At 41.1% G+C, this 27,811-nt stretch overlaps 1 protein-coding gene across 1 annotated transcript; it reads left to right on the plus strand.

Moving 5' to 3' along the window:
* Nucleotides 1-25: 25 nt before the first annotated feature.
* On the plus strand, nt 26-6,068 carry LOC309384233 (vomeronasal type-2 receptor 26-like; the record flags this gene model as incomplete). Its single annotated transcript, XM_081937474.1, has 5 exons — nt 26-186; nt 1,306-1,597; nt 3,358-3,585; nt 3,997-4,123; nt 5,173-6,068. The coding sequence occupies 5 exons, from the start codon at nt 26-28 to the stop codon at nt 6,066-6,068; spliced, it is 1,704 nt and encodes a 567-aa protein (XP_081793600.1).
* Nucleotides 6,069-27,811: the final 21,743 nt, after the last annotated feature.

Raw genomic sequence — 27,811 nt, forward strand, 5'->3', positions numbered from 1 at the left:
TCTATGGCCAAGGGGAGTTTGGGGGATGCAGAAAGCCAAATGCCTCTTGATTTTGAAACAGGGTGAAGTGGACCCACAGAATCATTACAAGCCGGGAGACTATTTCATTAGCGTCATAGTCTCTGCAATGAAGGCTGCATTTCAATCCTTAAGCTTCAATAGAAGTCCGTCAACAGCTTTTTCCAAGTAAGTCAATCTTCCTGCACTGCATTACAGAACCTTCATTTCCAACAAAAGTCTAGAGTTCCAACCCAAAACACAAGGTGATTTCTTTCTCCCCTCAATCTGTCCCATTAACTAACTTACTTTCTGATTCTTGCTTGAGTTCCCTATTGCACACTGCTGGTGAGGAAACTCATTTCGAGGTTTCAAATATCAGATATCAATCAAAATATTTCTCCCTTTCCACTTTTCTTTCTAGCAGAATTAGAGTGTGTAGAGAGAAGGACAGTCTGACCTCTCCCTCCACCTCACCCCTGAGTTGGACTGGACTGGACTGGTCCAAGCACAGAGGGATGCTGTCTTTTCTCTCTGCGTTGCAAATGAGATCATTCCATCATTGTTCTTTTATATCAGAATTTACCACTAGATAAAAGAGTCCCAGTTAAGAACATAGGCATTCATGGATTATGCAAATGTCTCTAATTCTCATTCATGAGCTCATTCTCAAAAGAAGTAACAATCTCTTTTTAAATGAAATGTTATATTGGTTGGTTTATTTGCTTATTTACATATGCAATTCATAGGCTGTGTGACTCTGGGTGGGTTATAATTAAAAGAAAAAGTAGAAATAAACCAGCCCCCGAAACAAAAAGAATAAAACAACAATAACAGTTTATTCATTAGGAGTTCAAACTTCACTTTGCATCAGAGGTGAGGAGACTAACCTGGTCTTTACAAACTTCTGAATGTCATCCATGGAGGAGCCATTCCCAGTTTGTCTAAATTGTTGTTCTGACTTCAAAAATATTTATAATATCTAGAATATGCTACAGCTAATAATAAATATATCTATTCAGCCATGTGAGTGTTTCAACCATTTTTATTAAGAGAAAGATAACAATCCATCAAATATGAAATAAATACTTGAAAACCAAAACATGAAATGGAAGAGGTGTTAGTTTAACCAAGAAGGGAGAGTGTCTGAAATACTGCACAATCCATATTTTTCTACTGCTTTTCTTCTTTTTTATGGTAATATTTTGGAATATTGCAAATTTTTGGAACAATTGATTGATTAAATGAAAAGAGTTATCATGGGGGGAAAGTTAAATGGTATTTTCATCAATGTGTTTGTACCTGCAGATCATCCACAAAATTTTATTGGAAATTTGCACCTTTCCTTTTTGCCATCGAGGACGTCAACCAGAATAGCCATCTCTTACCAAACATTACCCTGGGTTATAATATCTATGAAAATTTCTTCAAGGCAGAAATGACCTCAGAGGCTTTGCTGGATCTGCTTTCAGAAGGGGAGGCCAATGTCCCCAACTACAGGTGTGGAAGGCAGAGAAATACAGTTGCTGTTATGGAAGAGGCTGAGACTGGCATCTCCATCCAGATCTCAACCATGTTGGGCACCTACAAAATCCCTCAGGTGTGTCTTTCTTGGGAGACTCTTTGCAATCAAGAAACTTTCAATCAGAACTCCTCTGCTGTAAATGAACAGCAAAGATTTATTAGGAAAATGAGAGGAAATACATTTTGCTTGTTTCATTTAAAGTTCCAACATCTTCCATTCCTTTCAGATCAGTTACAATTTTGCTTCACAGATTCTGCAGGATAAAACTCAGTTTCCTTTCTTCCACCCGATGCTCCCTGCTGAAGGAGCCCAATATCCAGGGATTGTCCAACTGCTACTTCATTTCAGATGGAACTTGGTTGGTCTTGTTGCTCCAAAAACTGACCAGGGGGACAGGTTCATGCGGATAATGCCTTCTTTGATGCTAAGGAATGGCATCTGTGCAGTTATCTATCAAAGTTTTACACTAAATGTTGCTGAAATTAATATGAAATTAAAAGAATATTATAAATGGAGAAAAGTCAATGTCTTTGTTTACGGTTCAGAGACTAATTCATTCACAATAGGAATTATAATTATTCAAGGAGGACTTCAACACATTCAGAAACATGTTATAGATAAAGTTTGGATCACAACAGCTCAATGGGATCTCAGCCTTGATTTTATGTTTAGTGTCCATTCCATCAAACACCTTGCTGGCATTTTTTCCTTTTGGATAAAGAAAAGCAAATGGGCAAATTATGATGATTTTGATATCATTGCCACATCCATATTTATCTTTTTGGAGAAAACTTTTAAATGCTCATCTACTAAAGATGCCTTTTCAGTGAAAGTTTGGAGACGGTGCAGAGAGAGAGAAGAACTGGCATCTCTGAGGAAAGAGGAGATCGATGAGATCCTGGCTCTAGACAGCTACCTCATTTACAACACCATCTTGGCTTTGGGAAGGTCCTTACATTCAGCTCATATACCCACATTCAAGAGATCAGTGAGGAACAGGGGGGTGAAGGTGGAAGCTCCAAGAGTGAAGGCATGGCAGGTATTTCTTTTCCATTAGATGTTATTTTCCTGCCTGTGAGAATCATTTGTTGAAGTGAATGACTTGGTTATGCATTCTAAAATCAACTCCAATATAATGTGAACCTTCCATTTCCTTCACTTTCCTTTTTATTCCCTTTGATTCTTGTTTGGCAGTAGTTTCCTGTTTTATTTTTATGTCTTTCAAAATGACTACATTGATATCTTGCTTGTTCAGCCATCCTTTTATCTCACACTGATAAGAATGTAGTATCACACATTAGACTGTTGGAGATAATCAGGTAACTCCAATGTCTTAGCAGGAAGAAATAAGTTGTGGACCAATATCTTTGGATTATCAGTGATCAATCCCATGATAAGTCACTGGTCTTCACAACAAAGAAAAGTAGGAAATGTGGAACTCCCCAAATCAACTGGGGAAATAATGATATGCAAAAAATAACAAAACAACTCTCAGGTAAAGGAAAAGCTTTATGGCAGAAATTTGTTTTTATTTTAATATTTGTAGATTAATTTTAGGTTAATAAGAATTAAAAAAATAATTGTTTGTTTGCCTTTAGAGAAATTTTATGTTAGCAGTTCTGGGATAAAGCACTGGGAAGTGCCATTGCTCTAGTTTATAGCTATTATTATTATTCCTATGTTTATTGATACTCTTCTAAACATTGAAACACAGTAGAATCTGGTATTTGAAGACAGCGAAAGAAATATTTAGATTCTTCCCAGCATAAAACAAAGGGTATTTTCAAAGAATGTGTAATGTCCTTTCTAAATTCTTCTTTTCCATTACATTTCAGCTTCCTTCCTTTCTTCAAGGCTCTCAGTTTCACAATCATTCCATAGAAGGAATATATTTGGATGAAAAGGGAGATCTGACAGCTGACCTGGACATTGTGAACTGGGTTATTTTCCCAAACAAATCTGTCAAGAGAATTAAATCTGGGAGTCTAGAAAAACTGAAATCCCAGGATTTGAAATTGTCCATTGACCAGAAGAGTATCACACAGATGGAAATGCTGAATAAGGTGGGACAAATATTTATTTTAGTTCCACTGAAAGTGCAACAACAGGATTAAACTTTTGGGATGGGAAGGAAAGTGCTTTGAGTTTTCATGTCAACTGACCAGGCTGTCAAAAGTGCAAACTTCTTATTTGCTAACTATTCAGCGGACCATGAAAACAAGTCCATCCAACATTGCCAGAATAAATTTAACATTTAAATTTAATTTGAAAGCCTAAATTTCTGGTGTGTATGAAGCATCAGAAGGTAAGAGAACAATGATGGAATAGGGAATCATGTATTCTATGAAATTCAAATATCCTATTGGCTTCTGATTAGTCAAAGCTAATTCTTGAACCAAATCACCAAATTCTCCTTTCTTTGACATTGCTTTGAAACTGTTTATTTTCTGGGCATGTTTCCTCTCCCTCCTCAGCCCCTGCCTCCTTCCAGGTGTGTGGAAAGCTGTCGTCCTGGATTTAGAAAGGTGCCTCAGGAAGGGATGCCCATCTGCTGCTATGACTGTCATCCTTGTGCAGAAGGAACCATCTCCACCACGGAAGGTGCGTGACACCAGGGAAAAGAGGCAGACATTTGGAAAGACCATAGATCCTCATATTTTTCATAAAATAGTTTTTTGAAAAATAAAAAAGTTAATATGAATAATTTATTACATGAGTGACAAGAAAATCTTGGAATTTAAATTGGGAGCAAGTTATTAAAAATAGGGGATCAATGATTGCTTTTCTTTAAGAGTGAGACAGCATTTCTTGCTCTTCATTTTTTTAATTGGTCCATCAACTACTCTTGGAATTTCTAAATAAATTCATAACTCCAATCCTGCCCATTGCTTCCCTATTCATCTAATAACGCATGACTAAAAAGCTGGACTTATTTCTTTAATGCCCACCTTTAGTCGCAGCACTAGATCCTCCTTCCTTCCTTCCCCCCCATCCCTCCCTCCCTCCCTGCCTCCCAGCATGAGTGGGGGGACACAGAAACAGGGGATTCCATGAGTCAGGAAAACTGCTGTCCTGAGAGAAGATCTGACAATATATGATCAGAAGTGAAATTAATAATGAAATATCTTCCTTGTCAAAAGAGTAAGAGGTAGCAAAGGGTCACTGGGACCTTGGGTCCAACTCTCTACTCCATCCTCTGCTTGAGATATATGGTTTCCAATGACCAGTTCTTCATGGATCATTGGTGGAAAGGCTGCAGAGTGCTTTGAATTTCAGCTCTAACAGGTGATTCATATGGGATGCTAAAAATGCAATCTCTGAAAAAGTCACAGCTCATCCTGGGAATATGTGGGATGCAATAGCATTTGCCTTTGGCACTTTTTCTTCCTCGTTGTACTTCTTAAACTTCCCAATCATTGCTGCATGCTGCTTTTCTCCACCCACATTCAGTGGCCCCATCCTCAGTTTCACTCCAATGATGGAAGTGATTGAGAAACATGCTGTTCAGTAGATGTTAATCTTAACCGTAACAACTCCCAAGCTTGGCAGTGGAAATTCTTGTCCTAGCTGTGATCCTTAGTTGAGGACTCTATGTATACATCTAATGGAAGAAGATCCTTTATGGTACATGTTAATCTCACTCTTTTCAGATGCTGAAAAATGTACAAAATGTCCAGCAAATCAACATCCAAACATCAACAGAGATGAATGTATACCTAAGATTGAAACTTTCCTATCCTATCAAGAAAGTCTGGGGATCATCTTAGCTTCCCTTGCCTTGTTCCTGTTTTTGGTAACAGGATTAGTCTTGGGAATCTTCATTAAATTCCAAGAAACTCCGATAGTCAAAGCCAACAACCGGGATCTCTCCTACATCCTCCTCATCGCCCTCCTGCTTTGTTTCTTGATCTCCTTCCTGTTCATTGGCCGGCCAATGAGACCCACCTGTCTTCTCCGACAAGCAGCCTTCAGCAACATCTTCTCAGTTGCCATTTCTACTGTCTTGGCCAAAACAATCACTGTGGTGTTAGCCTTCTTGGCTACAAAACCAGGGAGTGAAGTGCACAGATGGCTGGGGAAGAGCCTAGCCAACTCCATCATCCTTTGTTGTTCACTTGTCCAAGTTGTTGTCTGCAGCATCTGGTTGGGCACTTCTCCCCCATTTCCTGATTTGGACCCTCACTCTCAATCTGGAGAGATCATTCTACAGTGTAATGAAGGTTCTGTGGCCATGTTCTACCTTGCTCTAGGCTACATGGGCTTCCTGGCCACTATCTGCTTCACAGTGGCTTTCCTGGCCAGGAATCTGCCTGGGGCCTTCAATGAAGCCAAGCTCATCACCTTCAGCATGCTGGTCTTCTGCAGTGTCTGGATATCCTTTGTACCCACCTATCTTAGTACCAAGGGGAGGTACATGGTGGCTGTGCAAATCTTTTCCATCCTGGCTTCCAGTGCCAGCCTGTTAGGCTTCATTTTTATCCCCAAATGTTACATTATTTTCTTAAGACCTGACCTGAATACAAAGGAATATTTGTTTTCAAAATAAAATAGAAATTAAATTATTACATTTGAGGCAATATCTGAAAGGGTAAGAAGACTTAATCTCCATCCCATTCCGCTCTTAGCTCTCTTGGTATGGTTTCAGTATAGTTTTTAATAATATTCTTGTTTTGTTGTTTTAATCTTTTAACTGTTTTTTATTGTTTTATACCCTGTAAAGCACCCAGAGTCACCTTGTAGTGGAGATGGACTGCGTAAAATGTGATGAATGAATAAAGTCTGATAGAAGTAATGAAATTTCAAGAAATTCTAAAATGTATATGTGGTTTTATAAAAAATAAAAACAACTTGCAATGTCAGAAGCATCCATCTTTACGTCTGTGCAGAAATAAAGTACTGAACACTAGTTTACTCTTCCAATGTGATTTTTGGATCAAATTCCACTGGTGGAATGAACTGAGTGTTGGCCTGGCCCAACACTCACACGATAACCCACACTTCAGGGAAAATAGATCTCTTTAACATCCATGGTGTTCAATGAATCAATCTCAGGACCCAGAGTAAATAATGAAGGCTTATTGCAATGTTTATTAAAGAATCTATGCAGGTGGGATATTTCCTTGAAATATGGAGAGAGATTCCGTTCCACAAAGAGATGCGCTCATATTTATACATCTCAAAAAACCAGGAGTGAAGGAATAGAGGTAAGGCTACGTAAAGCTATGCGTAGTAAGCTACCGTGATCTCAGTAGCTGGCTACCTTGACTACCTATGAGCTCACCTAATTAGAAGAACCAGATGGGGGAAGAGAGGAAAAGGTTATGTACAGACATGCGCATTACAGCCATGATCTGAAGTAGCCGGTTATCTTTTAGCCCATGATCTCACTGAGGAGAGACTGGCCGTATCAGGGAGTTATGTGAGCTTCAACCTTGGCTGGGATAGCCTTCTGGATTCACAAGGGAAAAAGGAGGGAATAAACCAAAAACAATACTGTTGCTTTCTGTGCTCTATTCTGCTGGTTGAAACTGTATAAAAGCCAAATAAACTCTGCGTAAGCTAGACATTTTGGACACAAACTGCTGTAATGATTTTCTGAAACCTACACTGGAGAGACCAATATACAAGGAACAGATGATTTAACTATGCATATTTATAGTAAATGAACTTAGGTTATGGAGCTGAGGTCACTTCCTTTGTCTGATTTCCTTCAGAAATCCAAAACGAAGGGGGGGGGAGGGGGGAATAAAAAAGGAAAGAAATTATCTCCCATAATTTAAGAAGTTGGGGCAGTTTGAGAATGCCACACTTCAAAAGAAAATCATTTCCTGCTGCAAGTTTGAATTGTTCTAATAAGAAAACAGACTGTGGCCTTATATCTCTACAGATTGAATATATTTAATCAATTTCAATCAAATAATAAGTTATTTTTCTCACAGAGGGTCAACTGAGTGGTGTGCCAGTAATGAGCCTGGATGATTAGATCGTTGAGGATTTGAAGGCTCCATGCAGGCTAAAATGAAGAAGGGATTGATCAACTAGGTGTCAGCGTTCTAAATACCATGCATAAAATCAATCAGAGACCAAGGCAGAATCATCCTTAAAGTTCCAATTTAATCATACAGGCATGTTAGCACGTCTGTGGAATTCCAACTCTGATTTTCTTCCTGGAATTCCACCCAGTTGAAAGTTCATGATCTTATCCCCACATCCACAAATCCATCACATGGTCCAATCCTCTTCTTCCACGCTGGCATCTACATGCCTCTGCTTCTGGTCAGGTGTCGAGGTTTGGAGACAAAAGATGACCTTGAGCTTCTAGAAAGAATCACAACAAAACATTCCACAAAACTACTCCTTTCTATTCCCCCCTCCCAACTACTACACTAATGAAAGAGCACAGGAAAATAATAAAAAGTGTGGCGGGCCAAAGATCCTAAAAGGAACATAATTACAGGCCTGACACTAGACATGAGTGAACGGGGGGGGGGGGGAATAGTTGTATCCATTTAGTGTTAGGCCAAGGTAGGTGAAATGGAAAGTATTGGGTAGCCTATTACAGGGCAAGATTCCCCTCTAATCTAGTGATTATGCTGACTTTCATACTCTGATCCAGGTGGCTGAATTGCTGGAGTTATTGATGCCAATGTTTAATGTCAGATCTTCTTACAAAAATCTATCTTGATGTACATCTTGATGGTGAATGAAGCAATGGACCTGGCTTGAGGTACTGGAACTGGGTTGTTGAAAGACAGTAAAGTTACCTTGTCAGAAAGCTGAGTAGAGGTGACTTTTTCATAAGAGTCCCTTATCTATTGGTCATGTTCCTTTCAGCCCCATCAGGTAGACCAGACAGGAAATGGGATCAGAAAAACCAATTCTAATTTATTGTAAAGCTACACTAATAGAATTGTGCAAATTTGAAGGCACAAAGAAGATGGAGATGGCCTTCAAGATTATCTGGGAGTGAGTTCAAGACTTCCACAAGAACTCCTAATCCTAACATCCAATGTGCTGTCAACCCATCAAAGCACGAAGGCTCAATCCTATCTCATGATTTCTTGCTTGTCACCTATTTCCTCTCCTCACTTCAAGGCAATAATCATTATGACCTGGAATGTGAGTGAATGTGTGGCTGGCTGCCACACGGTGACCTCGTCTGCTTTGAGTGTGGACCCTTGCAAAGGTGAGCCGGAGCTAGGCATCGAAACCCCTGCAGAGGTGAGCCTGACTGAGCTCGGCTATGGGACCCCAGCTGGGGTGCGCCTAGGTTAGGCGGGCCTGATACTGCCAAGGAAGAACGGACTCCATGATGTGTTGCAACGCATCAACCAGCTCAGCAAGATCCAAAGACCCCGGCTGCCCGATTGAGACGGTATTTATTAAAATCATACAAAAGGTTTCTGTGTTACAGCGTGTTATTACATGATTGGTTAAAACACTTGTTACTGGGCAGGCTTTGTTCACTTGTCACGTATACGTGTTACCGGGCAAGCTTGTTCACATGTTACAAAAAGATGTTACAGAAGACTGTTGCATAGAAATGTTGCAAAGCAAAGAATGTTGCATAGAAATGTTGCAAAGCAAAACCTTGAGCAAGCTTTGTGCCGGCTTAGCAGAAATGTGATGCAGCTAGCAACTTTTAAACATGACCGCTACATCTCCTCTGTTTTTACTTTTTTAAAGCTGAAAACATGGAGCTTTTACGTCCATGGAGGTGAGTGCTATTTCAGGTTGCGTGTTGCCCTCCGACCCCAGGCTTCCTGTGTCCGCACCTACCATTCTTTCAGCGTCATCTTCTGAATCATTATCCGGGGAGAAATGTAGCAAGGGTTGCTTACTTTCATCTGTTGGTATCAACATATACGCATTATTCTCAAGCATCATATTAATTTGTGCAGTAGTTTTTGCTTCAGCAATGGCATTCAAACTACGCTTAATCATGAATACAAAAATAGGCAATAAGCAAGGTAATAATATACATCCCATAGCAATCATTGCAACAAATATAAAAACAGCTTTTAAACCTGGGAATTTGGGTAAAATACCATCGAACATACCTCCAAAATCAAATCCATTCCATGTTTGCACAGGAACATGGGCAATTTTCATCATTTTGTCAGTAATTTCCTTAATTACTTTACCACTTTCATCAATTTCAATACAACAATTAGTTAAATTAAATTTTCCACATACTCCTCCTTCTTTGGCAAGCAGATAGTCTAGTGCAAGTCTATTTTGCATTATGTATGTTCTAGATTTTACACTTTCTTTGGCTAATTGTGTCAAGCCTTTGACAGTCTCATTTGTTATTATTTCTACTACAGCTTGTAAACGAATAAGTCGGTTTAATAAGTAGATGGGTGTGCGGTATCCATACATACCATCTTCGGCCCATGTGGCAGGGCCGTATACTTGTATGATACGTTCAGCTGGCCATTCATCATTTCCCCATGTGCCTTGGTTCCCTCCCATGACAACTTTACCTATTGAGGAAACAACGTCCTCGCGCTTTCTGCGGTGGTTCCCTATTTCGTCGTAAACGGGGACCCCTAAGACTTGTCGTGTGTTTAGTGGGAGGAGAAAAAACCCAGGTCTAATAATGCCCAAGACACATGTTCCGCACCAATTAGCTGGGAGGTGTCCATAGGCCATTTTTCCACATATCCAATACAGCCCATCGGGTGCTAACCATGTGAGTGATTGATTGTTTGGGTTTGTCAAAAACCTTTTCATGTGTGTAACTTTAGACAAAGCAGTTTCATCTTGTCCAGCTGAGCTATTTTTTCCTGACCACCATATCCCATTTTCCCATTTCCCAGTGCAAATTAAGTTCCCTACTTTAGTACATTTGGAACCAACAGGTCTGGAGAAGCAAACATTTCCCACAAGATTTGTTGTAAGAGTCCAGTCCCCATCTTTCCCTTTTGTGTATGACAAATTACCTAGCTTGTCCATCTCCAATATTTTAGAATAATTCAGTTCTTGGGCTTCCCAGGGCCATTTTTCCCCCATGTTGGTTCCCCCACATACAAAACAATTAGTAACATTCAATGTGTTAGCAATGTCCTCTGCTAGTTGGACAAAAGTGTTAGTAACATGTTGTGGTATTTCGGGGATATTCAATTTCTCAATTTCCTGATAAAATGACCAAAAAAGTCCTTTAATTGTTCGCAATTGCTTAGTTTGCTTGGTTACTGTCCAGCGCAACGCAATGTGTGGGTCTCTACCACTTGCTTCTATGGCCAAGCCATATTCTACTTCCCATGTTTTGGTAGGTGTGCAGGTTATGGTAATTGGGTTGCACGAATTTCTTGGACATTTGCTGTTGGCTATGCCCGTTTCCAACTTGCATTTATGGTTTCCACCAGGTGGATCCCCAGACCACATGCTGACACAGGACCAATATGGGCAAAAGCTGTAAGTGTCCCGTTCGGAGCAAGTCCCTTTGTTATTGTAGCACATGTATTTTCGTTCGAGCATGAGACTCCTTTCCCATTGTAATGTCCCACAAGTTGATTTCCAACAGTTGCGATTGATTGCTAAACAAGCGTCAAAACTGAGGCGAACTTGCGTGTTGAGGGATTTAAACTCAGTTTTGTTGAGTAATTCTTTTCTACCGCATTCAATGGTGTAAATGGACATCACATATGTAGTAACGGTTTTCGCTTCTTTTGGGTTGTAACATTGAATCTTGTTGTTAAGGGTACACATGTGATATACAGTATTATTGACTCTACAAGTTGATGGATTAGTAATTTGACAATGTTCAGGTTTGATGGTATGATATATCAATGTCTTAAAGACCTTGTCATTGTGTATTGTGGTGGTAATGCAATCACTACAACTTTGATTGTTAGACGTAAGTGGTGCAGCACGCCGAATTCGTGAGAAATGAGTGGATTGTTTCTGGAACAACAATAAAGTCAGTCTGGCAGAAGTGGCAAGTCCTTTAACTATCTTGGTAATTTCACACTGATATAGTCCCAAATCTACTGCCTTAGGGTTTTTGACAGTCAATTGAGTAGTACGGTAATGAAATGTTTGTAAATAATGTTCTGAATCTTCAGGAAGCCATGTGTTGTTAAAAAACCATCGCCAAAAAGTACCTTTTTTCTTGATAGGAGATCGTTGTCGACACGACATGGTGGGAGCATATGGCACTCCTTGTATGAAGGTGTAGCGTACTTGGTGTGTTCGTATGAGGGAATTGTATTTTGGAAAGTCCGGTGCGTTTCGGCGAATCCTTGCTCCTGGGAGAGGCTCGCTTACTCCTGGTGCATAGTCTGGAATTTCTTTGGCTTTCCATAAACAAGTATTCACATCGCATGGCTCTGGAAAACAGCATGAAAAATGGCGAAGCAAAGTTCTTGAATCGGGGTGAGGGGAGGTGCGGACAAGAGTCATCCAAGAAAGAAAAATTGAAGATAATGGAGGATAAGCCACAGAGGGTGTTGAGTAGAGATAAACAGTTTGGTTAAAATAGGTGTTATTGGACAAAAATCCGATGCACGAGTAGGAGCCAATAGTTTGAGGAGTTACGTGTAAAGAAAGACGAACTTGACAAGAGTCATGATATAAGTATTGAATTAATATCAAAGGTTTTAAAGAAGGGAAAAGAAATTGGCCCTGATGCTGCAAGGCATAGGGGCAAGCAGTGAGAAGAGTGTCTTTGAACACAAAAGTCACATGAGTGTCAAGAGGTGCAAAAATCACCTGAGGGTGAGCAACAAATCGAGCAGAGGCATAAGATAACAATGAGAGAAAGAGTTTAAAGAAAAAGGAGTGATATGTCAGGGGGAGAAGAAAAGGCAGGGTCATCTTGATCTTCTTCTGGTATGCGGTGATACGGACGAACACAACGAGCAGGAACCCAGAGAGTCTTGTCATCAATTTGCACCGCTGCGTAGCCTTTTCCCCAAGTAATCAATTGTGCCGGACCTTTCCAGTGTGGATCCGGCAATTGCCTGTAGTAAACAAGAGGTCGGGAGGCAGGGAGAGGAGGTTTAGAAAAGTGACGAGAGGCTGCAGAGGAAGCAGGTGTGCCAGTAAGGTTAAGAAAGTTGATAGTATAAAGACAAGTATTTAGAATGTTTTGCAACATCGGGAGATTGGGGGGGTGTAACCCTTTTGACCCCATATGCCGATCAAGAGCTATTTTCAAGGTTTTATTTGCTCGTTCTACAATTGCTTGTCCTTTTGAATTAAAAGGAATTCCAAATTTGTGAATAATGGACCACCTATAACAAAATTCAGCAAAAGCAGAGGAGGTATAAGCAGGACCATTATCAGTTTTTAAAATTTTTGGACACCCCAATGTTGCGAAAGATCGAATGCAGTGATTAATTGTTTGCTTGGTATTCTCACCCCGTTGCGGGGTCACCATAATAAAACCTGAAAAAGTGTCCACAGAAACATGAAGGTATTTCCATGGGGCAAAGGGAGAATATTGAGTGACATCCATTTGCCATGTCTCACAGGCCGAGGTACCCCTGGGGTTCACGCCCTGTGGGATAGCAGCAGCCTGGAGACTACAGGTCGGGCATTGTTGAATAATGGCAGTTGCTTCTGCCATTGATATGCCAAATTGCTTCATCAAGGCTTTTTTGTTTTGATGAAAAAAGGTGTGACTTTCACCTGCTGTTAATGGGGCAGGCTGAGGTGAAACAATAGTTAGAGGCATCATTTTGCAGGCCTCGTCTGCCATGTGATTTCCTTCAGATAGGAACCCAGGCAGATGCTGATGACTACGAATGTGTGCTACAAACAAAGGTTTAGTCCTTGCGTGTAGTGCTGTTTGTAATTGTGTAAACAACATCAAAAGGGAAGGTGTTAAAGAGGGTGAGATATAGGCATCAAAAATGTGTAAAGTTAATTGAGCAACATACAGACTGTCTGTGATGATATTTAGAGGTTCGGAAGAAAATAATTCCAAAGCCAGAATAAAAGCTGCCAATTCAGCCTGTTGTGCAGATGTTTGTGTATTAGTCAATTTCTTATGCCATATCTGTTGTGTATTCCAAGTACATGCACCATGATTTTTGGACCCATCTGTGAATACGGTTAACGCATCTTTGATGGGTTGTGATGTTATTGGTGTAAAAAATTGTATCGGAATGGTCTTAATAACTTGTAGCCTTGGGTCAGCTGGCAGATGACATGAAATTTGACCAGGCCATTCCGTGAGTGCATCTTGGAGAAGGATAGAATTTTGAAAAAGAGGTTCCCATTGAGATAACTTGAAAGGGAGGTAAAGCGTAACAAAATCCATTCCCATTAAGGCGCGGGTTCTTCTTCGTGCTTTTTCAATGAGTAAAGCCATTTGGGCTGCTCTGGGTGTGAGTGAATTACGAGGTGTGTGTGCTAGATGTAACCATTCTAAAATGTAAAGTTTAGGTTTTGGGATTAAACATGTAAAAAGCAAATTCTCCATATATATCCCCAAGTAATTAAAGGAATCGGTGTTTTGTCTGGTAAAATATACCAGAGGGAGAGGCAAACTTGTTTTTTGTTGAAAATGCCTCTGATAAGTGGTCAAATTAGAAAGTGAAAAAATTCAAGTGATTGAAAGTAAATAAACAAGGATTGGGTTTTGAATCATCCATGTGCCAGAGTTCACAAGTCCTCACATACACAAGTCCTCACATATTCATATCTGTGACTTTCTGAAAAAACATATCTCTGACTTTCTGAAAAAACATATCTCTAACTTTCTTTCACTTACTGAAATCCTTACAAAAACATATCTCTAACTTTCTTTCACTTTCTGAAATCCTTTCTTGTTGCTTGTACAAAATGCACATTGATTCGGTCTCAAAATGACCTCACCAACTGCCAAGCTTCAACTGTCCTTATCAACTTGCCTATTTCCTCTCTTTCGTTTCTGCAACATCTCCAGTACCTTTCAACAAAGCACATCTTTTTCAGATGCCTTTTACAACATTCTCTTCCCATCTATATACAAAGTAACCTTATTCTGGCTCCAATATCTGATCTAAATGTCCGTGTGAAACTGATCTGGATTCTAGCAAAAATGTTACTCATTCTTTCTGACTGCATTTTGTATTTTTTAGGTCATCTCTGTTAAAATTCTAAAAGGCACAGCGATCAGCGCTGCAAACAAACAAACAAACAAACAACAGACCAATAAACAATTGAACAAACAGACGTGACTTCTGTTACAAAGTGCACGCAAACATAAAAACATGAAAGAAAAAAAAAACACAGCTTCAAAAATAAAACAAACAATTAAGATAGTTTGAATATACTCTGAAATATGCAGGCATCAGATATCACCCTCAACCCCACCTTTCTGAGCCTCGCAGGGAGAGGAGAAAAAAAAAATGGTGAAAAGAACACAGCCCCCCCTTCCTCCTGCCTTCTCACCAGAGGCAAAGAGGGGGGGGTGAGAGGAAAGGGAAAAAATGTTTTGTTAAAACGACAGGCTCTTTTTTCCTAGGAATACAGGGAGAAAATATTTATCATTCATTCAAAAACACCTTTTTTAGCACCACACACGCTCTATTTTTTCAGCCAACAAACCTTACATTTCAAGCATCCAATACTAACTACATACACACCCATTCACATCTATAGTTACATTTCTTTTGCCACATTAATTTTACACACTATCATTATAGATACAAAGTACGATAAGTCAAAGGAAATTAAATGCACAGCGGGGAAGGATTGCAAAAGCAAAAGTCAGGAAAGGTGAAGCGAGAGTTGTATCTTTTTTCCAAGGCAATTTACAATCCATATTAGGGTTTTGATCCCTGATGAAAGAGAGGGCGAGTTGTTACAGACATGCCCCTCCTTGTATTTTTATACTCCCTTTTAAAATAACACTTTCCTTGAGGTTTGCTGCCTTGCAATAAAGCAGCTACTAACAAATTAGTTTTATGAGAAGATATTCTTATGTCCTGACACACTTTAATCATATCTCAACAATTCCATTTGAGCCTGCAATATATTAAACCGATACAGGCTCTTTCAAAAAAAAAAAAAAAAAAAGGGAGGAGGTGTGTGTGGGGGGAGCAGCAAGCAAAAGCTGACACAGAGTCTTTTTAAAGAGGGAAAAGTGTGTGTGTGGGGGGGGAAACAACAGACATCCCGGAGAGGGGGAGGTGGGGGGAGAGGAAACATAAACCAGCAGAAACTCTTTCAAAAGAAAAGAAGGGGGGGAATAAGAGGCAGACATACAAAGTCAAACTTTTCTTGCGAAGCAGGGCAATCCTTTAAACTAATTACTTTATGATCTTGTGGAATAAATTTAGGTGGAGAGGCAGAAAACATATGTTTATTCCCCTCCTCTTTTGCTAATTGTTTCTCTAACCATGGAGGAGCTGAAAAATTAACATCTCCATGAGAAATTGAGAGGCCAATTGAAAATAATTTTGGAGAAAGAATTTTTAACACTTGTACAGGGGCTCTGTGTCTTGTGGAAATAAATTCCCAATCTCCCACAGAGACATTTTTATGGAGCCTTTTCCAGATAAGCCGGACATTGTTTTTCTAAGTACTTGAAAAATTTACTTAAAGAAACTTTAGAAAGAGGATAGATAGTATTGCCATTAATTTTTTGCAAATTATAGGCCTTCTCGATTAAAAGTGAAAGTTCATTCCTAACCTGAATGAGACTTTGAATGTGAGGAGCTCATACTTACGAAGCGCTTGCCCGTCAGGTGCGTAAGATGAGAATCAAGGCGCCGAACACGTAGACACGGGACTCGGCGTGAGACGTCCGAAAGGCAATTCGGCACGTCGGGGTCACCAGTTGTGAGTGAATGTGTGGCTGGCTGCCACACGGTGACCTCGTCTGCTTTGAGTGTGGACCCTTGCAAAGGTGAGCCGGAGCTAGGCATCGAAACCCCTGCAGAGGTGAGCCTGACTGAGCTCGGCTATGGGACCCCAGCTGGGGTGCGCCTAGGTTAGGCGGGCCTGATACTGCCAAGGAAGAACGGACTCCATGATGTGTTGCAACGCATCAACCAGCTCAGCAAGATCCAAAGACCCCGGCTGCCCGATTGAGACGGTATTTATTAAAATCATACAAAAGGTTTCTGTGTTACAGCGTGTTATTACATGATTGGTTAAAACACTTGTTACTGGGCAGGCTTTGTTCACTTGTCACGTATACGTGTTACCGGGCAAGCTTGTTCACATGTTACAAAAAGATGTTACAGAAGACTGTTGCATAGAAATGTTGCAAAGCAAAGAATGTTGCATAGAAATGTTGCAAAGCAAAACCTTGAGCAAGCTTTGTGCCGGCTTAGCAGAAATGTGATGCAGCTAGCAACTTTTAAACATGACCGCTACACTGGAACATCTCACTTTCAAGGGAAATGGGGTGAAGAGCAATTTAAAGCATGAGAAGTTGATTAAGACAAAGGATAAGGGGGAGCATATTCCTGGTAATGCCAATCCGCCATTGCTCCAGTGTCTTTTCATCTTCTGCTCCCTCGTTAACCTCCAAGGACATTTCTCAATGGTCACCAGGGGAAAGATTATACCTATTAGAAAGATAAGAATTGCTAAAAAGGCTATCAAAACGCCCTCACAGAAAATGTTGGGAAATGTGATCTTCCCAGAAAAAAAAGTTTGTCCCTTTTTTGGTTCCATGTTGGAGTTGGTTCCTCCTGCACAGGGAAGACAGTCGTAGCAACAGATGGTCTTCAGAGGTGGTATTCAGCAGGTTCTGACCAGTTCTGGAGAACTGGTATCAGAAATTTTGAGTAGTTCAGAGAACTGGTAAATACCACCTCTGACTGGCCCCACCTCCATCTATTCTCTCCCTCCCGAGTCCCAGCTGATCAGGAAGAAATGGGAATTTTGCACGAACCTTCCCCTGGAGTGGGGAGCGAATGGAGATTTTACAGTATCCTTCTGCTGACATGCCCACCAAGCCACACCTAGCCCACCAAGACAAGCCATGCCCACCAAGTTACGCCCACAGAACCGATAGGAAAAAAATTGAATCCCACCACTGATGGATTTCCTTTCCTGAGACACCTTTCTGAATCCCAGATGGCAACTTTCCACACACCTGGAAGGAGGAAGGGGCTGAACAAGGAGACGAAGACCATTCAGAATATGAGTTGTGATTTAATTGCCAGAAAGAGGCAAAGGAGAAAGGGGTTGGTGGCACCTTGTTCAAAGCTTAGCTTTGTTAAATTTGAAGCCTATATAAAGAGTTCAACAGTCTGCTTGTTTTCATGTTGCTTCTCTTTTCTTCTTTCTAATTTTTTGTACACTTGCATTTTATTTTTGGTTTTAAATTTAATTGTTCAGGGGTGTCAAGCTTGATTTCATTGAAGGCCGCATCAGGGTTGTGTTTGACCTCTGGAGGCTCAGGTGGGCATGGCCAGGGTGGGTGTGGCCAGCTTGACGTTACTCATATTGGTGGCATGGGCTACTGTGCTATGTTTTTGGCTGCTAAGGCCTCCTGCAACCCTCTGCTAATGAAAATGGAGCACGGGAGGGCTGCACGCAGCACTCCTGAGCTCTGTTTTCACTGGCAGAGGCACCATGGGCCAGTCCTTTGCTGTTTCCAAGGCAGCCTTGCAGGTCAGATCGAAGCACCCCGTGGGCTGGATCTGTCCTCGGGCCTTGAGTTTGACACCTCTAATCTAGTTACAATTTATTATTTCTTTTCCCTTTGATATAATGAGCTCAAACCTACCTTGCCTTTATAATTTCCTTAAATTATGGATATATTTCCATCAAAAAGTTTGATATCTAAGCAAAAAATATTTATTTATTGAATTTATACGCCACCCTTCACTTCAATAGGGTGATTCTGGCCCATCCATGTCTTGCAACCTGGTTCTGAGGCCAGGAAAAATATTCATATTCATATATCCACTTTTCAATACACTTGATTGCAAAGAGACAAAGGGAAATCATGATTATTTTAAAAAAATGATAGTCCTTTTCTACTGTGACTTGGAAAAAAGGATTTCTGGGGAGAGGGAATTAAAGGGACATTAAAATGTCAAAGGCCACTTATCAGAATTATGAAGTCATATTTTTGAACATGCATACATAAGCCTCACTTTTCTGTTTCATTTTGACATCACATGTTCTTTTGTATTCAGATGTGGTCTTAGGAAAATAATGAAACACTTGGGCAGGAAGATGAGACCCAGAAGTCCTGCATTGGAGGCCAAGATAGAGAAGACCTGCACAGCCACCATATATTTCCCTTTAGTGCTCAGATAGGTGGGCAGGAAGGACACCCAGACACTGCAGAAGACCAGCATGCTGAAGGTAATCAGCTTGGTTTCATTGAAAGCCCCAGGTAGATTCCTGGCCAAGAAAGCTACTGTGAAGCAGATGATGGCTAAAAAGCCCATGTATCCAAGGGCACCATAAAATATGGTGACAGAGCCTTCGTTGCACTGTAATATGATTTCTCCAGATTTTGAATGCATGTCAGACTCAGGAAATGGGGGGAAAGTGCTCAACCAGATGCTGCAGAGGAGAACTTGGACGCTACTGCAAGAGAGGATAATGGAGTTGGCCAAACTCTTTCCAAGCCATCTCTGCATATTATTCCCTGGTTTTGTGGCCCAGAAGGCCAGCACCACTGTGATTGTCTTGGCTAAGACAGAAGAAATGGCAGCAGAGAAGACGATGCTGAAGGCTGTTTGTCGAAGAAGGCAGGTGACTCTCCTTGGTTGACCAATGAACAAGAAGGGGGTGAAGAAGGAAAACAGAAGACAAACAAGAAGGATATAAGAGACGTCCCGATTGTTGGCTTTGACTATGGGAGTTCCTTGGAATTTTATGTATATTCCCAAAACAAAGCATGTGATTAAAGAGAGGAACAAGGCAATGGAAGTTAAGATGATCCCCAAGTTTTCTTGATAGGATAGGAAAGTCTTAATCTTGGGAATACAGTGATCTCGGTTGTTGTTTGGATGTTGATCTGCTGGACATTTGCTGCATTTTTCTGTGTCTGAAAAAGAATAAGAATAATATTGAACTTAAAGCTTGTTCTTTTGTGCAATGCTAAAATTCCCCATTCAAATGTTTGTTGGGCTGCTACTGAGGAAGCTTAATTCGGCTTCCCGAAATGAGCAAAGGATTGGCTACATTGCCTCAATGTTTCCTTCCAAGTCTGATTCTTCTGAAAAAAAGCATCTATTTCTCTGATGAAATAAGATACTATTGTCCAAAGTACAGACAATGTATTACAGAACCATTTAAAAAAAATGCATTTCCAGATATAATCCTGGAGATGCAATTTTATTATATGTTTGAAGTTGTCCTCATTGGTAGGTTCTGTTTGGGCATGCATTTTAAAGAATTGTGGGAAAAGCATATTTTTGCTTCCTTAAGAATGTCCATCCAGAAAGGAACAAGCAGATATGCAAAATGTAACATCTTATTGTTTCATTGCTGAGCCTGGTTTTTTTTTTAAATAAAAGCTCCAATCTTTTATATGTACCGTGTTTCCCCCAAAATATGTCATGTCCTGATAATAAGGCGATGCCACATTTTTCGGATGGGCAAAAATGTAAGCCCTCCCCCCAAAACAACCCCCCCTCCGGCCAGGCAGAGCGCCATTCAACGACCTAGCGTTATCCCGAAGGCGCCAAGCCACAGAAATGGGGTGGGGTGGGGGCAAAGGCTTGCATTGTTTGGTGCCTTCGGGATTCAGCTAGATCAGTGAGTGGTGCTGTGCCCAGCGAACAGGCTCCCAGAGAGCCGGCCACAGCCTTAGGGTTGAACGGCTGTGTTGCACTGTTGCAGCAGCTGAGCAACCGCCTGGCAAACCCCCTTTCCAGCAGGGCACAGCACCATTAACTGTCCTAGGGGTATTGCCAAGCCACGTGAGCGGCTGTTCGCCACCCTCCGGCTTCTGCGGCTTGGTGCTTTTGGAATGCCCCTAGGTCAGTGAATGGGACTCTGCATGGCTGGAGAGGGGGGTTGCGTGAGCGGCTTTTCTGCTCCCTGCTTGCATGACTCCCAGGTTCACAATGCCCTTGCCTAACTCTCCCCGCAGAGCCAGGGCATCCTCCCATGCACTGACCTAAGGTATCCCAAATGCACCAAGCCGCGGGAGCTGGGGAGAGGGCAGAGCACCATGCGGCTTAGCGCCTTTGGGATATCACTGGGTCGGTGGGTGGTGCTCTGCCCGACTGGAAATGGGGGTTGCCGAGTGGCTGCTCGTGAGCGTTGTCACCTCATGGCTGATGCATTGTGCTGTTGTGACAACGCAACACAGCCATTTGCCCCTGAGGCTGTGCCCTGTTCTTCGGGCGCTTGCTCGCAAGAGAGCAGCCACCCAGCAACCCCAAAACAATAAGCCCCCACCCAATAATAAGTCCCAATCAATATTTTGGGGCTGAAAAGAAAATAAGATCCTGTCTTATTTTCGGGAAACACTGTACATCAGTGGAGCAAGGGACCCAACATAAAAATAGAGGCAGATATTTCTCATAGAACACAGAACCACAGGGATAGCAAGGTCCTTGGAGGTCTGATAGTCAAACCCGCTTCTCAAGGCACATGGTCTTGTTTTGTTTTATCTCATCTTATTGGAGAAACAACAATTAAAATAAAACCAGAGTTCCACTGCTATACCTGGCAGACAGTCGAGCTACTTAGAAGATCTATCATGGGCCAGGACTCTAATTCTAGTTCACAAGAAGATGAATGAGTGGCTGTCAGTAAATTGTTACTCTAATCCAGTGATGACTAACCTTCTCCATCATCACGTGCTGACCTGCATGCTGGAAATGGCACACAAAATGTGGTCTTGCTGGCCTTCATGTGCCAAAGTGCCAAAGCCCAGAAGAGCAGCGTTTCAGCGTGCATGTGTGCACCAGCACCCGAACTTCCGGTTTCTGGCACAGGTGCATACCTGAAGAACAGTGCAATGGAAACCTGGATGTTTGGGTGCTGGCACATGGATACATGCCAGAACGCTGATTTTCTGGGTTTGGTGCTCCCGTGCGCATGAAGGCCAGTTAACCGGCATGCATGTGTGCAAAGGAACACGGAAGGGGAGTCAGCGAGGCCATGTGGGATGGCTCTGTGTGCCTCTTCTGGCACGCGTGTTATCGGTTCGCCACAACGGCTCCAAGCTAACAACTCTTTGAGTTTGAATGGCCATGCAGAGCACAGACTAGGGACTAGTGAAAGAGGGAAGTGATTCTCTTCACACTGAAATATCTCAGTCACAGAGGAAATATTGCTTAGAATGATTTCATGTGAAGGACCAGTTAGCATACGTTATTTCAGCAGAAGTAACGTTTTGGCATGGACTAAGGAAAGCAAGATGGAGGTTTCCTTCAATGTGAGCTAGAGGGGGACGTTTGTGACTTTGTTTCTAACCAATAGGGCCAGAAAACTTGGCCATAACATAACAATTTCTCACTTATCACACGTCTCCTCCCCTGATATGCAGAGAAAAATCCATGCCTTTATGGCTTGGAACTTCTCATTTTTAAGGAAAATGAGATGAATAGCAATTTCAAAGATGAAAGGTGTGTTGAAGAGGAAAAATAAAAGAAGGCATATGCCTGGTAATTCTAAGCCATCATTATTCCAGTATCATGTTCTCCTCCCAGTTTAATGTCCAAAGTCATTTTTTAATCACTCACTAGGAAAAGAAGTATACATATTAAACAGATGGTAAAGGTAAAATTTCCCCTGTCCATTCGTGTCCGACTCTAGGGCATGATGTTCATCTCCGTTCTTTAGCCAAGGGAGCCAGCATTGTCTGAAGACATTTTTCATGGTCATGTGGCCAGCATGACTATATTCCAAAGGTACACAGAATACTGTTATCTTCCCACCAAAGTTGTACCTATTAATCTACTCGCATTTGCATGCTTTCAAGCTACTAGATGGGCAGGAGCTCAGGCGAAGAACGGGAGCTCACCCCATTATGTGATGCTTGGATATCAAATCTGGATTGGTTATCTTTCTAGAAACAAAAGTTTGCCCCTTTCCTCTGATGCCACCCACCTTCTATGGTGGAGATGGTTCCTTTGGGGCAGGGAAGACAGTCATAGCAACACATGGGCTTCCCTTCCTGAGCCACCTTCATGAATCCAGAATGGCAGCTTTCCACACACCTGGAAGAAGGCAGGGTCTGAGCGGAGGGAGGAAGACCATCCAGAAAATGGTTTATGATTTAATTTTCAGAAACAGACAAAAAAGAAACAGTTTGGTAATACCCAGTTTAAGGCTTATTATTGCTAAATTTGAAGCCTGTATAAAGAGCTCCAAAATCTGCTTGGTTGCATGTTGCTTCATCTTTCTTCTTTGTTTTTCCCCCCTATTTTTCCTATTTCCTAATAGGCTTCCATTTTTAATTTAGGTTCTAAATTTACACTTTAAGATAAAGTTTAATTCATATTTTGGGGAATGGATTAAGCCTCCCATCAAGGAAGACTAGTGAATAATTTCCTTAAATTGTTAAGGATATATATACTGTATTTCTCGCTTGATAGCTAAACAAAATATTTGTTGCCTGTCATACAGGATATCGATGGCACTCAAAAGCTATATTTGTCCAAAGAAAGCAATCCTGTTGATGAGAGATTCACAAAAACTGCAGTAAAAGATTTTCCCCACCTGGTTGAGCTTATCCATCACTTCCACTCCTTTTGGATTGACCACAAGCTTGAAATCCAGGGATCCCTGTTTTTCCAGGCTGCCAAGCATCACTTTGACAAATGACTTGTTGTGATGCAGCCAGTTGACAATGTCCAGATCAGCTGTCAAGTAGCCTGTCTGATCCAGATATACACCATCAATGGATGTATTGTAAAACTGAGAGTCTTCAAGGAATGGATGAAACTGGAATGGCAAAGAAAAAAAGGATTGTTTAGATATCCAGACTTCTAAAGCCACCTTTGTATGATGAGAGAAAAATAAACATTTCATTTTCATTTTCCAAGTTTCCCAAGACAATCTGTTAAGATTTGAATTGTAACTCATACTAACCTAGTGTGCATGCATGCATATATGTGTGTGTATAAATATACATATATATGCTGGTTTTGTTGTATTCGGGTCTTTTCCCGTGTAAGGTTTACACGGGAAGCCAAAACCTTACACGGGAAAAGACCCGAATACAACAAAACCTGCATGCCTACACCCTTGAAAATCTATGAAAACAAATACATATATGTGTATATCTATTGTATATACTATGTGTGTATACACATATACATATCCCAAAAATGCCTTTTTCAAAAGTGAATTGGACTTTTCCCCTTGAAAATGTTTTGCTTCTCATCCAAGAATCTTCTTCAGTTCTGACTGAATGGTGGAGGATGGAAGGATTTATATTCCTTGCAGTCATCTGGTCATTAGCGCTCTTTCTGAGAATTGTTGAGGATGCTTGGAGGTTCATCTGTGTATGTCTTCTTCTTCTTCTTCTTCTTCTTCTTCTTCTTCTTCTTCTTCTTCTTCTTCTTCTTCTTCTTCTTCTTCTTCTTCTTCTTCTTCTTCTTCTTCTTCTTCTTCTTCTTCTTCTTCTTCTTCTTCTTCTTCTTCTTCTTCTTCTTCTTCTTCTTCTTCTTCTGTACCCTGAGAGCATATTCACCAAAGACAAATTCCTTGTGTGTCAAATCACACTTGGCCAATACAGAATTCTATTCTATTCCATCTGAATAGTGCAAATAGGTGTGGAACCTTCTTGGAACTGCTGTTTAGTTTTAGTTGTAATAAAAGAGAACAATTCATCTAGTTTTGTTTCTACTTGAAAACTGCTCTCAATAAAATCTAGATCTAGTCTTCATGTGGAGTTACTTTCCTGCTCCCGTATTCCTTGTTGGGCTGACAAGGAAGCCTTTGAGCTGCTTTATTATTCCAACTTTGTCTGCTCCTAGTTTGGGACACCTCGTTCATGGTCACTCGGTCCTTATTCACCTTCCAATTTGATGGTTGCAAAAGGCTCTACAAAATAGCTGTCTAGTTCTTACAATTACAAAAAAGATACTTAGCCACAGAAGAGATGCATGTAAAAGAAAAGAGGCCATCTATGTCACATTGAACATCCCTCTCTCAACAGAGGGGGAGGCATACGACATAATCTATCTATAGTTTATAACACAGTCCTTTCAACAGTTCCAAGAAGGCTACACACCCATTTGCACCATTCAGGTGACCCTGACGACACAGATGAACCTCCAGGTGGTCTCAATGACTCTTTCAAAGAATGCAAATAACCAGCTGTCTGCAAGGAGTATAAATCCTTCAATTCCTCACCATCAGAGCTGAAGAAGCTTCTTGGATGGAAAGTGAAATGTCTTCAAAAAGAAAAACAAGAAACTCCTGCTGCATCTTGAAAAAGCATTTTCGGGACAACTATGACCTGGATGACTGAGAATCTCCATAGACCAGGGGTCGGCAATCTTAAATACTCAAAGAGGAACAAAGTTCCTAACCGGAAGCCCCCCATTCAATTCTGAGGTCAACGGGAAATCTGGTTCCCCCACTATAGAGTTTTCTCATAAGCGTGGCATCCTTTTTCCTCTGCCAACCAGAAGTCTGGTTCCCCACCATTTATTTTATTTATTTATTTTATTAAATTTGTTAGCCACTCCCTCTCCACAAAGGGACTCGGGGTGGCGTACAATAAATAAAAACACATATTATAAAATTACACATTGTACGGAGGAGGTATAAAACACAATACAATCATTATAATAACATAGAAATATTAAAATAAGTTAAAATTAAAACCCCAATGGAAATTACAAGTTTAGAAATTGCCAGGAGGAATAAAATGGAGCTATGGTTGAGCCAGGCCTGCTAGTTGAAAAAGGTGGGTCTTGAGTTTTGAACGGAAGGAGCGGAGGTCGGTGGTAATCCTAATATCCGGGGGGAGGTCATTCCAGAGGGCTGGGCCCATCACAGAGAAGGCCATACTCCTGGGCGCCGCCCTCTGGCACTGCCTAGTGGACGGCACCTGGAGAAGTCCCTCTCTGTGAGAGCGAATTGGTCGTAGGGATGTATGGGGCAGGATGCAATCCTGCAGGTAGCTAGGTCACCATAGTCTTCTCCTAGCATGGTGTCCTTTTTCCTCTACCTTTCCTAACCAGAAGCCCTAATCCTATCAATTGTGGAGCCGACTGGTGACAGGGAGCCACAGCAGAGGGATGAAAGACCCACATGCGGCTCCAGAGCCATGGGTTGCTGACCCCTGCCATAGACGTAAAAGAAAAGAAGTACCTGCCAAGCCTTCAGCCTTGGAGTTTTCATGATGTTACCATCTTCCATCTTTGTCCTCTTGGATCTGGACAAATAAGCTGCATGTAAGGCCTGAGCCACAGCCGAGATGGTTTTGTAAATGAAATAGTTGTCTAGACACAGGATCCGATCCATCTCCTCCCGGGACAGAGCCTGCAGTTCTTTCTCTCTGCACCGTCTCCAGACTTTCACGGAAAAGGCCTCTTTGGTGTAGGAACACGTAAAGGATTTCTCTGCAAAGCGTCTCATGGAAGAATAAATCTGCCTATGCCCACCATACTTTGACATTTGATTTGTCTTCAAAAGAAAGGAAAGAACACTATGAAAGAAATGAAAAGGAATGACCTTCTCTGAGAAATAAAGGCTCAAGTCCCACAGCACTGTTGTCATCAGGACCTTTCCTGCAACAGGTTCCTTCAGGCTCTGATATACCCCATTTAGAATTGCAATTCCTCTGCTGATTGAATCAACCTCGGCAGCGTAAAGAAAGACATTTACTTGTCTCCATTCACGATATATCTGCAAATATTTTGATATTGTTTGAACAGTTGGTGGAAAGGCCTGTGATATAACTGGACAAATGCCATTTGTTATCAGCATGGAACTCAATGTTGTTATGAATTTCTGCCCCTGGTCAGTGTCTGGAGCAAGCAGACCAACCAAAGTCCACCTGAAATGGAGGAGCAGCTTCACCATACCTGAATACTGGAACCCTTCATCGGGGAGCATTGGGTAGAAGAAAGGAAAGCCAGCTTTATCCCTCAGAATCTGGGAAACAAATTTGTAACAAATCTGCAAAAGAAAGCAAAGCGGTACAGGCAGTCCTTGACTTACGACCACAATTGAGCCCAACATTTCTGTTGTTAAGTGTGACATTTGTTAAGTGAGTTTTTCCCAATTTTATGACATTGCCTGCCCAAGTTGTTAAGTGAATCACTGCAGTTGATAAGTTAGTAACCTGGTTGTTGCATAATTTGTTTCAACTCCTATCCTCAAAATGATGATATATAGAGCACTGCACCCCAGAACAACTAGACACAAGAACAGTTTTTCTCTCAACGCCATCACTCTGCTAAACAAATAATACCCTCAACACTGTCAAACTATTTACTAAGACTGCATTACTATTACTATTAATCATCTCATCGTTCCTATCATCCATCTCCTCCCACTTATGACTGTATGACTGTAGCTTTGCTGCTTGTATCCTTATGATTTATATTGATTGTTTCCTAGTTTGGTTTGATTGCTTATTTGTACCCCATGACTATCATTAAGTGTTGTACTTTATGATTCTTGACGAATGTATCTTGTCTTTTTATGTACACTGAGAGCATTTGCACCAAAAACAAATCCCTTGTGTGTCCAATCACACTTGGCCAATAAAGAATTCTATTCTGTTCTGTTCTGTTCTGTACTGTTCTGTTCTGTTCTGTTCTGTTCTGTTCTGTTCTGTTCTATTCTATTCTATTCTATTCTATTCTATTCTATTCTATTCTATTCTAAAGTGAATTTGGTTTTCTCACTGACTTTGCTTCTCAGAAGGTTGCAAAAGGGGATCATGAGACCCCAGGATGCTGCAACGACCATAAGTATGAACCAGTTGGCAAGAATCTGAAGTTGGGTCAGATGATCATGGGGAATGCGGCAAAGGTCGCAACTGCAAAAAACTGTCAGATGTCACTTTTTTCAGTGCCATTGCAACTTCGAATGGTCACTAAATTGACTGTTGTAAGTCGAGGACTACCTGTATTTTATCTGAGACCTTTGAGAGCCAAAACGTAAGGTTCCAATTCTGTCCTTAATGAATGTTTAATTCCACTACTTGCAGTGAAGACTTTTCTACTCATCCATTGCTTCTCTGTCCATCTGCTTCTTGAGAGAATTTTTTTTTTAATCATAGGAGAAATTATCCAAGTTTAGACTGGGATCATGGAGAGAGTGGATATGTTTCCCTTACTTCTTCTCTCCCTTTGGATAACCTAAACCATCATCCTTAAGTCCTATCATTTCCATAATAAAACTCGGGCCTTCATTTATAAGGGAGGACCTCAGATTCAATGATTAAAAATG

This window comes from Natrix helvetica (assembly GCF_964273705.1).
Source record: "Natrix helvetica genome assembly, chromosome: 1".
Classification (NCBI taxonomy): Eukaryota; Metazoa; Chordata; class Lepidosauria; order Squamata; family Natricidae; genus Natrix; species Natrix helvetica.